The 15,639-nt window shown below is 37.9% G+C and overlaps 1 protein-coding gene across 4 annotated transcripts in view; it reads left to right on the forward strand.

Annotated features, from left to right (window-relative positions):
- TBC1D5 (TBC1 domain family member 5) overlaps positions 1-15,639 on the forward strand; it is a 322,975-nt gene that overhangs the window by 241,999 nt on the left and 65,337 nt on the right. For all 4 annotated transcript variants that reach the window (XM_032991381.2, XM_032991383.2, XM_032991382.2 and 1 more), the window contains one exon: positions 3,597-3,703. In XM_032991381.2, the coding sequence (XP_032847272.2) occupies positions 3,597-3,703 (107 nt within the window). The remainder of the gene's footprint in view (positions 1-3,596; positions 3,704-15,639) is intronic.

The following is a 15,639-nucleotide window of genomic DNA, read 5'->3' on the forward strand; positions in this document are numbered from 1 at the left end:
GTTAGGATGTATTTTTTCTTATCTAAAAGCACTCTTAATATTTTGAGGGAAATAAAGGAGCCACAGCCTCTTCTTAGAGGAGCTGATTTGTTATTTTTGTTATAGTGCAAGATGTTCATATTATCTATGTTTAACTCCATTTAGGGCCTACCAAAGAGAACGTAGCCATGCATATAGCTGCAGGGGGAAGTACCCGACCCTTCCTGGATTAGGAAGTCATCAGGATACAGGATTGGTGACAATAAAAAATATTAAACTCTTAAGAGGTTACATGTGGCAGAAAATTAGGTCTTTGTTGAGGACAGGTACAGTTATCTTACATGTTTTCCACCACTTTATTGTCCAGGAATGGTTATTGGACCAACAGGGAAAAGTCAATCTCATCTAACGCAGAAGGGAGAAAGCAATTTGATGTTCTTCCGGGCACTGCATAGCCAATACCAATCAAAAGGCAGTAAGATTGCTTTCTCTGCGTAGAGGTGTTTCTGTACCCCTTTCCTGAGAAATACCAATAGCATTCTTCTTTGGAGAAGTGAGAACCTGTTCACAATAAAAGTTGGATCCAGGTGTGATTCTTGTCAGGCCAAGTAGTGAAAGAAAAGCACAGATACAGAAGCATCACGCTTATTACAAGGCAGCTGGCCACAGTGTAAGATATTTCACCGCTGAACTTCAGCACCATCCAGCTACTGCTGAGACTAGATAAATTTGTATTGCACAGAATCTCCTTCCAGAAACTTTATCCGACAGTTGATTCTTAGAAATACTTTTAACTCTGCTATGCATATTCAGAGAAGGGGTGCTTGTTTTGTTTTACTGCGATTTTCTCTATAATTTTTTTAAGAAAACTGCCATTCTGTTGGATGATACACACTTGGACCTGAAGAGACAAGAATCACAGAATGGTTTGGGTTGGAAGGGCCCTTAAAGCCCCCCCGGTGCCCCCCCCTGCCCCGGGCAGGTCCCCCTTCCCCCAGCCCAGGGGGCTCCCAGCCCCGTCCAACCTGGCCTGGAACCCTCCCAGGGAGGGGGCACCCACAGCTGCTCTGGGCACCCTGGGCCAGCGCCTCACCCCCCTCATCTTAAGGAATTTCTTCCTTATGTCCAATCTAACTCTACACTCTTTCAGTTTAAAACCATTTCCCTTTGTTCTGCCGCTACAGGCCCTGGTAAAAAGTCCCCCTCTGTCATTCTTACAGCCCCCTTCATATATCGAAAGGCCACTCGAAGGTCTCCCCGGAGCCTTCTCTTCTCCAGGCTGAACCCCCCCAACTCTCTCAGCCCGGCCCCCCAGGGGAGCTGCTCCAGCCCCCCCCCAGCATCTTTGCATACATTGCTGGGTCATGGGCAGCATACAGATCACTCTGAAACAAAGGGTACAGAGGCGTGTTTCAGCAAAGTAATCCTTTAAACCAAGGTTCCCCAGCAAATACGTTCTCTCCCGTAAAGATCTCTAGGTGGAAAGGGGACAGCTGAAAAATGTAGGGAAAACCCTAAAGATAAAATAAATATAAAAGTTAGATGGCCTTCCTCATTAAAGTGTTGGAGTTTTTTAACTTTCTTTGGATGGTGAGGTTTTATTTTAAAATTTAACTTTCAGGGATCAGAGAGGACACGGATTGTTGCCCAACAGATTTTTTTTTCCATTATTCAATCTCTTCACTATTATTCATTTAAAAAAAAATAATAGAGTAAATGTCTTGTGGTTGAAAATACAATTTTTTGTCAGGGGTCAAGTCTGCACCATTAAAATAAATCAGCTTTTTTAATATTTGCTCTTCTCTGTACCTGTGAGACAGCAAAGAACTCTTCCTGGAAAAATAAAGAAAGGATAATTTTAATCTATTTTACATTATGGAATAGAACACATACTGATCTGTTCAAAAGAGAACAGTGTTGGTCTTACTGCCTATCGTTTATAAAAGTATTTAGACTTTACTATCAATTTTCAGTATTTTTATTTGCTTTGGTAAAAAGGCATCATGATCATAACTGCAGTACAGTATCTTAAATTTGATTTACCTATGAGAGTTTGATTGGGCATGTACTATGTGGTGCTTGTATTATACTCCTCTGAAAGAACTCTGACGGAAACCATTGTATTGTGTTCATTATGCCAGCTTTGTGACTTCAAGAAGAAAAACCAGGTACCTGAATATGAACAAGAAAAACAAAGGGTAGGAAAAAGAACAGGCAGAACAGATAAAGAATGAGTAGGATAAGTGAGTGCTTTACAAATGAAAGCAGATGTATGAAATTACAAGCTGTCGGATCAGCAACGGAAATGAAGATGATAAAGTGGTTCCCTACACAGATTATAATTATTCATTTTGCCCAGTCCTGCATCTTTTCCCCATAATCCTCTTGTTGAGGGAGGAAAGGTGCAGGAGGATATGAGGCTTATTCACATGAAAGAAAAAAGGTAAAACATTTAAATCTGTCTGTCCGCAAAACAGTCCTTTAATTTGTCTTTTATTGATTCAAAATAATTTTGTGTTTGCAATGATCCTCTGTGGTTTAGGGGCCTGATTAATTAAAAGTATTTGTTACTACAGCTAAAGTTCTCAGAATAGTAAAGTTTGTAAAAATTTATTTACAATTACTATTGTTTCAGACTGTCTTTATGTTGCAGAGTGCAAGCATCGTTAACAGGCATTGCTTTGACAGCTGTGGCAGATGGATTGCCTGGATTTAGATGGTACAAAAGAAATGAAGTAGCTTACATAGACCTGCCTGAAAAGATGTCTTTAATAATTGCACTCATAATTAGATTGATTTGGAGAAAGAAAAAAAAAAAAAAAAAAAGACAACAATGACAAGCAAAGAACCATAGAGTATATTTACATAGATTCAGATAAAATCGATCACAATTATAACAAAATGATAAACTTCAGCAAAGCATGCTGGAAATTTCCTGAATAAGTAAAAAATTCTAATAAAGTTAATGGTATATTGTATTTCATGAATAGTTTCTGATTTACGAGAAAACAAGGAGTTGTTGACATCATTTTACCTATGTGTATGTATGTGTATGTGTATATGTACATAAGAACAACATAAAAGATTTCAGCAAAGAATTGTCAGAGTGGAGGAAGGTTGTGATAGAAGCAGGACTGAAGGTAAAATTTATCTCATAAATTATCATGCTTAAGTTTAGATGTCTGCAGATGAGTGTCTGAAAAGTCAGTGTCCATTTCGGAGTGTAGGACTAGTTCTTCAGGCTCCACAGGCTGTATTGCCCCGACCTCCACTGACTCAGGCAGGCTCTGGGTGCACAGCTAGAGAGATCTAAATTGAGACATCTAAATCTGGAGCTAACATAAATGTCTATGGCATAAAATCAGTGGTAGGTTTAGCCTTGTCCTTAATGATATTGGACCAAGCATAGTCATAAAGCTTGATTATGCAGTATCTTCTTTTACTCTGAGCAACTGCTTCAGTTCTAAGAGACTTAATGTGAGAAAAGAGAGCTGAATCTGAACTGTAATGAATCTACTGGAAAAGGTACTGGTTTGGAATATCAAAATAAGATAGTAATATTACACTTTTTTTCCTCTCTCTTTTTTTTTTTTTTTTTTTTTTCATTTTCATTGTAGTGATTTCAAGTAATTATCAGACCTGTTTGGGACTTCTGATGCATTATCCACCTATTGGAGATGTTCACTCCCTTATCCTAAGAGCACTTTTTCTCCGAGATCCAAAGGTGAGACGCTCACTTTGTAAATACAGGGAATAAATCTCTGTAAGAAAATGTTCTAAATACTGTGAAGTTAAAAACAGCCTACATTTGGGGAACTAAACTGTAGTTTCAAGCTTCTTCTTACCTGACAAAAAAGCTGAGGGGAAGAGTTGGTAACCAAGAGTAGAAACAGGTTCCATTAGTCTTTAAAAGATACTGTCCTGCTGCTTTGCTAAAGTTATCTGGGAGCTCTGGTAACTGCAGATGTTTATGCTCTTTAGAATATCTTTTCTTGGTATACTTTTGAGGGAAGCAGTAATATTTTATATAATAACCTAGTAAACTGTATATAAACTGTCATGCGATTTCATCTGTAAGACCTTTTTCATGTGGTTTCTGCAGATTAATCACTGTTAATCCTTAGAGCACTACCCTCACCAAAATATAATAGTTACGTGATAGTTTTCAATTAAAAACAAGTCTGCTGTTACAGCCTGAAAAGATTCATATAAATAAAATGTATAAATTAATAAATTTTGTGTTACATATTACTAGTGTACAGTTTCTGATATCTATACTGAAAATGAGCAAGTGAACCTCTTGCTGCTTTAGAATGGCAAGTGTATGTGTGTGGATATAATATACAGCAGATATCCACATTATAGTGTGTAAAGTCTTTGAGATTAATCTGTACACAATAATCTTGCAGTACTCAGATCTTTGGCAGATAGCAGAATTTCTGCTGCTGGTTTTGAACTGTCTTTGTGTATGTCCCATTAGTAGGCTGCCAGTGTAAAGTCTGATTTCCCTCATCTTGATGCACGTCACCTCTGAAAGTGAAAAATTCATCACTTCTGCACTCTGACTGCCTTCTGCAAAATTTCATTCAGTACCAGTGTTTACACTTTTATGGATTAAGAAAAAAATTGTCTCTTTGTTTCTGTATCAGTTTTCTGCAGAAATCTGCATCCTTACAGCTGCTTTCTTCATTCCTCTCGGGCACAAAGATTCCTTTCATGACGAGAAGTAAAGTATATAATTTTTTCAGTGTGTAAGAAAGTTTGTAACGTCAGATCTCAGGAATCTTAAGATTTTGGCAGCAGTCTGTGAAGTCAGACTGCCCAGCATTTATTTATATATTCTCTTAGCAAAACAAGACAGAATTATTTTTGAGAGGAAAGGTACAGTGGGAAGAGAAGTGTGCTAAGGTATCAAACTAAATCCAATATGTAATATGTCATTTATTGAAGGTATATGTTAAAAGATAGAATAATTACTAATTATTCAGCTGTCCTCCGAAGCATCCTAGGCAGTGTACAAAATATCCTGCCAGATGAAGGGGGCAAAAATAAACCACCAACTTCCCATGGAAGAATCTTGATCACTATTCTGCTCCTATGCTCTTGCCTCCAACAGAATGAAGTTGTCAAGCACTAAAGGCTTCTGTGTCCTATTAATTCACGTTCTCAGGCATGCCTTGAACACCCTTCAGGAAAATACTGGATGTAATTCCTACCATGTCTTTCAGGTAGTTCTCCCTTCACTCAGGTGAATGAGTACTTAAAGCTCTTTCATGCAAAGACTGCCAGTTGTTTTGTCAATTTAAATATGATTAATTACAATTGTTCCTCATTTCTGAGCTGTACTTATCTGCTTGGGAAATACTCTGAAGGTTGAGAAGCTGGGATTTCCAGAGAATGTAGAGCCCTGAGGGACTTCCAGCCACCTCTCGTTTATGTTCGGTCTTTGGTTTGAGACTGCATAAACAGATCTGGACTTCTTAGAATAAGGAAGTTAAACTGTTATGAAGGATCACTCTAAATGAAAAAAATAGCTCCTGGTCTGACAAATAAATATATTTCCAGTGCTGTGCCATGAGTACCTGTTTCTTATCTTTCCCTAGGTATGATTTTAACTTTCACTTATGTGTCTTTAACCATATGTTGGTTCAATCCAACATGTTTCTCAAATGGAAATCTTGTTATTCTATAAGACCTACACATAAAAATTTTCCAAGTCTGTTAAAAATTTTCATTACACAGAATGAAAGGGAAGACTCAACAAGACATCATGGGTGCTTTAGGAGTCTAAAGTCAGTACGCAGATTATATACAGATATAAGTGGGAAGATTATACCTTTTTTTTTTCCTTTCTGCATAAAGATAATTCAGTTTGCCTTTATTCCCTGAGCAGATAAAAGGGAACTGAAAGAAAAGACAAGGAGATTTTAGTCAGTAGTGGAACTTGTAAATGATGATTAGCAAATTCAGTGGTTAATGATTTTTCTTCCTTCTTTGATGTTTTCCTGTGCATTTCTCAGTCACCAGCTTCTAGTTTCTAATGGGAAATTACATTTGGTTCAGTGCAACGTAGATCTTCTGAGCCAGGGCTGAGTTGTTCTGTGTGGCATTTCTTCTGAGATTTCACTTGGGTTTTAATATGTGAAGACAGAGAACTCTTCTGTGGGAGACTGGTTGCATGGTCCAGTGGCTTATTTCATTATTTGTTGAACACAGCAAGAATGTTTAGTGTTGTTCCAAATATCTGAGAGAGGGTAGCTCTCTGCCCCTGGGAGCTTTGAATCTCAGCTGGACAAAGAAACACAGTTTAGAAGTCATGGACAGGGACAAACAGGAATCTGCCTCTTGCAGGTTTGTTAATATATATTGTCTTTGGGATTGTTATTGCAGCTAGGTAAATGCCAAATAATCTCACTGAGGGGGAACTGTGGAGTATTTGGACTAAGAAAGGTCGGTGCTATGTACATAAAACTGAAAGGTTCTCAAGGAACAATCCTCTCACAAATGGTCGTTAAGATGGACCTGATACAGCCTTGCCATCCATAACTTCCAATTCTAGAGATAATCTGGATTTGCACATCTAATAACATCCATTATTTCTTCTGTTTCCTTAGTCTGACATAACAACTCTCTCTTCCTTACATATTTGTCTTGTAGACTATCAGGAGAGCTAAACCTTGGCTTGATGAACCTGTCACATTTTGTTTGCTACTTTTCACTGCAGTCATCACCAGGAGAGCAACCTAAATGTCAAAAGAAAGCTATACTTAAAAGATGGGTGGCATTTTTTTTCTTACAGATGGACAAATACAATTTCCTGACCTTTTGTGGAATCAAACCTTTCAGAAACCTTAGCATTATCCAGTAATAATAATCATATGAAAAGTAATTAGCGCTTGCCATCAATCTAACGCGTGCTGCAGCTCTCCATTTCACCTTGTGAGCTGCAGTTGGCAGCTGGGATGAGAGGACCTTTTAGAGACCACATCCCTGATATATTCCAATGCCACGGAAGAGAAGTACACATCTCTGTCATAACTGAAAACAAGTTAATGCAACTGTCTCTGAAGGGGGGCCTGAGAGATACTAATTTTACAGGCATAAGTATGGATCAATGCGGAATAATTGAATTTCAGCCTTTTCTGCATTTGGCTAGCTCCAGTTCTTAGGAAAGTGTAGAAAGGCAAACTCAAATCAGTGTTGTTGTCTTTGTATTGGGTGATAAATTTAACCTGCTTAGCAGAGTATTTGTTTCACATTTCTACTCTTTGAACATATAATCACCTCAGTTATTTGTATGAAAGTAACTTCTATTCACTTAGAGTCCTTCTGAATATAAAAATAGAGCTTCTTATGGAAGAATGGGCTATTAAAAGTACGTATATGTAAAATGAGAAAATAAGGAAAAGGTTTTCTGTGAATATCCAAAAGCATTTACTGAAGGTGCATATCTGTGTATTTAATATCCCACGAGTGGCCAATTTTCTTCATTTTTTTCCTCATCAAAACCATGGAGCACTATTAATTTTCAAAGCAAAGGCTGCGAAATTAAGAAGTAGAGATACGGAGATAGGGCAGTGGAAAAATATAAAGTGATTAAAAAACATAGTTCTAACTAGAGTTGTTCAAATAAAAAAAAAATTAAAAAACCCAATTAGAAACAAAAGTCATAGAAAATGTGAACATATTGTGTTCCTTAAATAACCAGATGTTCTTTCCTTCCTGAAGGCAGCCAGGGCTAGGAATAAAAGGTTTAAAACTATTGTTTTAAGTTAACTGTGAATTTTGCAAATCTGTTTTCACCCTTTAGCAAATAAAATTCTAATACAGAAACATAAGCAAAGTAATTTTCATCTTTGGGTGTTCTTATTTGTATGTTGTGCTGTGTTGAAGAGTTAACCTTATCACAATGACTTATTAGAAAAACTAAAGCACTACATAGAATATTACAGTTTTACATTGCATACCAAGAACCTGACAACCATCCTTTGTCTGAAAGCTTGCTGTATTTATTCTTAATAATTTTGTAAAATAAGTTTGCTTTCAGATTTTTTAAGATGGTGAGTTTCCATTTTTCATTGAGCAAGCTAGTTATGAGCCGAATTCAGTGGAGACACCTTTTATCATAAGACATCGATTCAAAAAAAAAAAAAGAAGAAAGAAAGGAGTTGTACTTGGTTGATGGGAGTCATTTTGTTGGTTATGCTAATAATATTCCAGTTACTGCTGCTGATATTTTCTCAACATCGTATTTTAAGCTATTTGCTGACATTGATAGTGGCCATATAATAATATTAAATTATAACTAAATCCATGATGAAGCGTACATGACATTTCAAAGTTGTGTTAGTTCGTTATGACTGAAATTACAGGTACTGCCAGAAAAGTTAAGCAATAATACATGGTCATGATCACTCATATAACGATTAGTCAGAGAAATCTGCATTCCAGCTTTTAACACTTTTCACAATCTGAGCAATAAGTGACAAGGGGAAAACACATTACTGAAATTTTGAACCAAACTCTTTGTACATTTATTTTCAGCTGAATTTTCTTCTTAAGTAGCTGCCACCATCTCAGAGTTTTCTCCAAGCTAGTTTCATGTGCCTGAAAGGCAGTTGAGTTTCACTTTCTTCTTCTTCAGATAAATTCTTTTCTCTACACTCATTAACTGAGGTGCCGCTGCAGAGCTGCAACTGTCCTTTGAAAGCTGCCGTTATGTCAGTATTGTTTGTTTTGCTGTTTGTGGCAGGAGAAAAACAGGTTTGGGGTTGTTTTGTTGGTTTGTTAGCATTGTGTGTGCAATCTGGCATTAATTACCTCTCTTTAATGACCAGATTGCAGCCAATCAGAAGTTGGGATCTGGCAGGGCTTGGGCATTAACAGCTCATTAATTTGTTCCTAGTGACAGAGGTACTGCTGGGGTGCGGAGTCCATTTTGTTAGATGGGTACCAGAAAGGGGAGGGGGGCTCGGAACAAATGTTTGTTTTCTGCTTTTTCCTTTCATTTTTCAATCATGAAAAATGTGACTGATATTTCAGGAGATTCACAATAGTACATCAGGGGGGTTGGGTGTATGAAAAGTAAGTATCAGAAAGCTGGGATAATAGATATCCCAATGCAGTATGAGCTGGCAGTATGAGTAAGGTCACCTACGCTTTCAAGGAATGCTGATTTGGCCAGAGATAGGACTGATAAAGGAAACGAGATTTTCCAGAAAAGCTAAGTACATGTCTCTTCATCTGGGAGGAAAGGAATTCGGAGAAACAAAACATAAATGCATTTGTTTTCAGTGATTCACAGAGAAGTTCTGTTTGCCTAAATTTCTGAAATATTAAGATCATTGGATGTTTAATGCAATGTAGGTAGATTTTTATGAACAAAAATGTGTCAGGATCTTCAAATTGACCTCTGCTTTTATAACCACATCCAATTCCTATAGCAAACCCAAGCATTTTGATGGTCTAACTTCCCCATTTGCAAATACAATATGGTTAGCTGTAATCTAAGCACCTCGCTTCGAATAAATCGATGCGTTTTCTGTAACTGCATGCTAAGCTTTTTAATGTGGGCCTATACAACTGATAATTGCATATATTTTGCATGTAAAAGCCATGGTATTAACTTGTTCTTTGTTTATGTTCACATTCTTAAAATCAGAAACTTTTGCTTTCCAAGGAGATAGGCCACGCTTTGTTTTATGAAACATTGTTTTAAATACTAAGTTATTGTGTTTCATTAATAGAATAAGGTATGACAGGCGGCTATGAGTTTAATGATAAATTACTTGGAATAACCATGTTGCCATAGTACCACATAAAAATAGTGTACCATGAATTAAAAATCCTCTTAGTTTTTGTACATTTGTTTCAAAATCTTAATTCCCAGTGCACCTATGCATTTTAAAATATAAAAAGGCTATGTGGCCAGTACTCATACTACAGTAACTTTCTCATCTTTCTCAAAGTTCATTGCAATCTCCCCTAACACGTTGACCCTTTAATCGACCTACTATAAAATAGTCATCTTCAAAGTATCCTCTACGTCACAGGTAATATTTTCAGGAAAAAAATCTTGGAAAGTGTTTGATTAGTCATCTAGTCAAGACTTTTCAAATGAGAAATCTTTTAAAGTCCTTCTCATTCAACAAGTAGTCACCACTTGAAGGAGAAAGCTGATCTCTTCGTTTGCCAGTGGCGATGCAGTTTCCAGTATTGCTCTCCTTTAGTGTTGTATGCACAGGCCAGTTATTTGGTTAAGAACCCACAAATATTGTATCAGTCTAAGTTAAGCAGCCATTACATTTAAGTGAATAGCAAAATCACGGGAAATAATACAGAATAAAGCAAAGCTTCCTGAACAGGGACACCTCTGACGGTTAGGACAAAGCTGTGCCACAGGTAAATGGTGCAGAAACAAAGGGCTTGTCCCAGTTCTGTGTAGGGCCGAGCGAGCTGGTGCTGCAGTCCACTCCTGGCAGCGAGAGCAGAGCCCAGCAAGGAGGGCAAATTGACTTCGTCGCCCTTGTTGCTGGTCTGGTGTGACCCAACAGGAGAGCTGCTGGCCTTAGGGGCGGCGAGGGGTTGGTGGCGTTTCTGGGTGGGTGGAGAAGTGCAGAGTCTTTCGGAGGAGACAGCTAAAGACGAGTTAGGGACTATTGTTTCTATTTTTGACTAATATTAAAATAAGTATATAATAGTGTTGTATAGAACAGCAAGTAACATATGCATTATTCAATAAATAGTCAAGGTAACTACTTGCTGATCGGTCATTGGACTAATTGCAAACACAAGGGAAGAAAAGAAGTGTTCGCATTTTTTAATCTTCTCTGAAGTTTTCGTAATTACCCTTTTTATTGAGGTGTCTTCCCTATTAATCAGAAGGCACAAGATGTGGCAACATCATGTTCAGCCCAGAGAGGCGATGGGGGAAAACTTGGAAATGGGGAAGGATTTACTCTCCTGTGCTGATCAGCACTCCTGATAGCATTCACTGGGAATTCATACGCTCTGTCATCTGAGGGCAAGTACTTTAGAGAGGCAAGATGGAAGAGAAAGTTCTCTTTGGAAACCAAAAGTTTAAACTGTTCTTCCTCTTTGAGCAAGTTGATATCCTTAGTAGCAAAGTAGAAGCAATTCTGATTGTACTTGACACTAAAGAAGGAAGCTGAAACACTTTAAGCTCTTAATTACTTTAGCTACCAATAAAACTTATTGCTTGTGAATTTCTTGGGGCTCTTTCTTTCAAGTGATTGGGTTACTTCTGTTTGAAAAGTCATCTACAGCTACTGACCCTCTCCTAAAGAGTAATGATGTTATTTATAAAATTACACTAATAAAATGTATTTAACAGTGTTAGAGTGAGGTGATTATGGTTCTTCTTATGTGCAACCTGACCAATTAATCACTTCTACTTTGCAAGATAGTTTATCAAAAGGAAGCACTTAAAGCATTTTTATTCTACCTAATCAGAAGATCTCCGTATCATAATTTTTTTGACCAAAATTTGCAGAACACAAACTCTGAGTTATATAAAAATAGAATCGTAAATTTTCAGTAATGTATGAAAGATTAGCTACTGAATCACATCCAGGCTATTATGATGGAATTTAAGTTCAGTGTCTTCAGATATAAATGTAGATATACTGCGGGCATATTGACAGATTTTATAGTAAATATTAATGTATTAATTGTTGTATACAAAGCTATTTGAGTACACTTATATTGAGGAACGCTTCTCTGAAAGAGCGAAATGCTTTCAAGATAGAAGTGGGAATGGTACATTTTTTCCTTTGCTGTAACTTTTTATGTAAAATTGGGTTTGGAGGTGTCTTTGTCCTTTGTCTTTTTAAGGAGCAGTAGCGATCAAAATGGCTCTGCAGTATCCTCATTATTGGAACCCCAAAATGAAAGGAGTTGCTTGTCCTCCAGCACCAGGACCTTGGCTTCTCTCTGCATTTTACAGGAAAAGACTTGGATGTCATATTCCTTTTGCTGTGGTGTGTGCATGGGGCTCTTTGAAAGAGCCTTTTTCACTCCCCTGGGGACCTTTTTCGAGTGTTTTATGTAGCACATTACACACGGAACATAAATTAATCTGTTTCTTCTCCACATAGCAGAAATAACCAAGTAGCACCTTAAAATTTTCTTGTTTTTCCCTGATGTGTGAGATTTGTGTACAAGGATGTATCTGGAGAAGATATAATGCTGTAAGTGTGGTTATAAGGGCTTCATCAGTATAAGCCTCAGATAACTGCATTACTCACAAAGCCATCAGTGAGTTATGCAGGTTGTCCAAAACGAGTGCCAATAAAACCATAATGTGGTAGCTTTTCTGTACATAAAGATGTCATATTTTAAATCTCATAATTTGGAGCATTCCAGGGTTTAAAGCGAGGCTTGCTATGTGTTCCCTTCAAAAGCCTGGATCTTTCCTCCACAATGTTGTAAAACTCCTGTTCCTAACTGTGCGGGGCTGCAAGATGCCAGAGCATAAATCTGTCACGGGGTAGGGCTGAACACTGTCAGATTTATACCTCACTATTTAGTTAATTTACTTCTTAAAACCAAGGGTTCAGCTGAAAAATAGGCGACTAAATTAAGAGGCAGATTTAAAAGGTACTTAAGCGATTCTGTTGATGCAAGATGGGGATTTTACGCAGGTTATGAACTTGAACGTTGGCAGGTCAGAGTCTTTTTGTCTGGAATATCAATAAAAGCTGATTTGGTAGGATTTGATCTACCTATTAAAATGCAATACGCTGTAAAACTATAAATGAAAAAACAAAAAGGCTTTCCAGTCAGTTAGGACAGGAAGCCAAAATATGCAACTAGAAATTTCTTTCAGTCAAGTCACTGAAACATTTTTAATTCTCACTTGTCATTTTTTTCAGTTCTTAACTCTTGTCATAGAATACCCATGTGAGAGAAAGCATGTGTGTATGAAGTTAAAAACAGACCATAAAGCATGGTATTTAAAATACCTTCCTGGTATCTGAAATTTTAGTTGCCAGGGGAATGGAGGGATGGAGGGTTGTCACGTAAAACTGGAGATAATTTATTTCAGCTTGATCGCAGTTCAGGGGTTTCTTCCTGCCTTGACCCAATTAACTGAAATTTCTTTCCTTTTCAGTTCTTTCTGGGAATTTTTGTTGTTTTGGGAAAAAAAAAAAAACCCACCACGAACAAACAAACAAACAAACAAAAAAAAAAAAAAAACACAAAGAAAACAACTCCCTAATTTTCTTTAGAACCGATTAAATATGATAATTCTTCATGCTGTTATTGCATTGTAAATAACAAGTTCCACGATTGAGACCCGCAGCATCTTACTAAAAAATGTAAACAGGAAGCATTATTCCCAGTTTGAGGATTATGGTGTTCCTTTGCCAACACCAGTATTAGTGCATGGATCTCCTGACTCCTGTGATTAAAGGAAGTTCTTTATTAGCTCTGTGCAGGATACTCTTCATGTTGTGCTGCTTTCATACATAAGGTTGAGAGATGCAGACTATCAACCTAAGTTTTGGATAATATTTTGCTATTGGCCTTGAACCACTTTAGAACTGGCAATTGCACATTATGTCCTCTAATGTCTCACTGTGGTTTTTTCTTTTTAGTAAGTATTTAACTCAGTGGTTTGTAGGTGGATGGAAAAGCTTTTGTGCTCCAGTTGGTTGCTTGTTCTTCAGAAGGTATAACTAGGGAGGGGGAAAATCAGAAGGTGAAGGGAAAGTTTTCTTTGGGGAAGGACATTTGCTTTGGGTTCTCCAGAGTTTGGGGTGGGTTGGTTGTTTAGTATACAAAATATTATGGTATGTTTATGTAACGTTAAGCCATTACTTATACAGTATAAATCCAGTCATAGGGTGGAGACAGCTGCTTGGATACATGACAAAAGAATAAAAGGAGGAAAAGTGAAATTCTCTGTGCAGTTAGGCTATGAGGTAGTCATTACTATGCACTTCATATTTATTGTTAGTGCCTAATAGAAAAACTGCTGCCGAACTGATAAAACTGTATTCCTTATCCACATCTCAGCTGCTATATTTCAGCTCTGTTCTCAGTCCAGATTTTGCCATGTTTGTATCATGTTTACTGAAGAAAGAAGCATAGGTGATCTAGAAGGAAAAGATAAACCTTTGCTGACCTCCCAGTCATTACTGAATATAGGGTCATACGCTCCTCGAATTTTCATTAGAAACAAATGAAAGAAAAAAGAAAAAATTAATACAAAAATGTCTTAGGCTGAACAAGAATTATGAAAAAGCCAGTACTGCCCTGTCAGCTAAAGAGGGGGGAAAGGAGCAAACTGGCTCCTTAAAAAATACTTGTTTAACTAAAAAGAACAACACTGCATCGTTATCCTTCTCTTTATATATGCTTAGTTCAGTCTGCTCTTTGGTTTAGCTTTAAAATATTATTAGTTTAGAAAAAAGATATATGCTTGGCAGCATTTGTTTAATATATTGAAAAAAAGCCTAGTTTTAAAAAATCCTGCTTGGCACTAGTGAGATGATTATTTTGTTAAGCCTATTGCTGCGTGTATGTATAATTCACTGCTGCTGTTTTGTTTGGTTTTTCTCTGTTGCGTTTAGGTTATCTAGTTTCAGATCCAATCTATTAACCGGAGTATTTTTCAGTAGCTGAGGTTTTCCCACCTGTCTCCCCTAAAACACCTGCAACATATGTTTGTGTAACCCTGCAATGCGTTGTGGTTTGGGCCTTGAGAAATTCCCCCAGAGCTTTTTGCTTATAAACAGCTGAGCAATTCATTTCTCTAATGACGAGTGCTTTTCCCTTGGCATTGAGGCAATAGCATGTTCGCTGAAATAAGTCTCATTTTTCATCAGACATATTGAAAATCTTTTTTCATTGTTGTCTCTTATTCTGAACCTTCAGATTTTGCACGGAATTGTTTTGGGGGTTTTTTTTCTATTAATAATACTAAAGAGGGAGGAAATGAAATACCTCGATGAAGAAGACAAGAGTGTTGTAGAGATTCGTCCGCTTGCACCTGCCTGTAAACTTTTACAAATAATGTGCATTCAGATGGTGAAACGTTATCTTGCAGCAGTAACCTGGTTTTCCTGGTGTGCTGTAGAACAGTCTGCCTGTGGCTTCTGTCACGCACAGGCGCGCTTGGCTCCATCCTATCTACTCTGTGGGTAACGTGACGCGGTGTGTCTCGGGGGACCAGGGAGGAAAAGAGTTACACTAGGGAATCTGAGCATATGGAGCACAATCCTTAGCTGGTGGGAATTGCTTTTCAGCACTTCATGCGAGTTTAGGGAATCTCAGCTGCGTTCGGTGTGGTTCTGACCACAGCCTGGGCCCCGCGCCTGGGAAGGGAGCGGGCGTGAGCATTACTTAACTCGGCCCCCTGTCCCTGGAGGAGAATAAAAACAAGTAGAAAGTCCCCAAGAACCTCCTGACAGCCGTGGGAATTGGTGTGAGTCAGGCTGGTGGTGGCTGGGAATAGAAGTGGGAGGGTGGGAGTTAGGACTTCAGCAGGCAAAGGGGCGGGGGGGGCATCTTTTAAGCAAGGAAGGGCTCAGAGGCAGGAGTACCTCAGGCACACCCAAACCATTTTAAAAGCATCTGTTCCCTTTGGGCTGTGGCTAATACATTTTGAAGAGACAAAAGTTCAACATCACATCA

This window comes from Tyto alba, unplaced genomic scaffold, assembly GCF_018691265.1.
Source record: "Tyto alba isolate M040663 unplaced genomic scaffold, T.alba_DEE_v4.0 Super-Scaffold_38, whole genome shotgun sequence".
Classification (NCBI taxonomy): domain Eukaryota; kingdom Metazoa; phylum Chordata; class Aves; order Strigiformes; family Tytonidae; genus Tyto; species Tyto alba.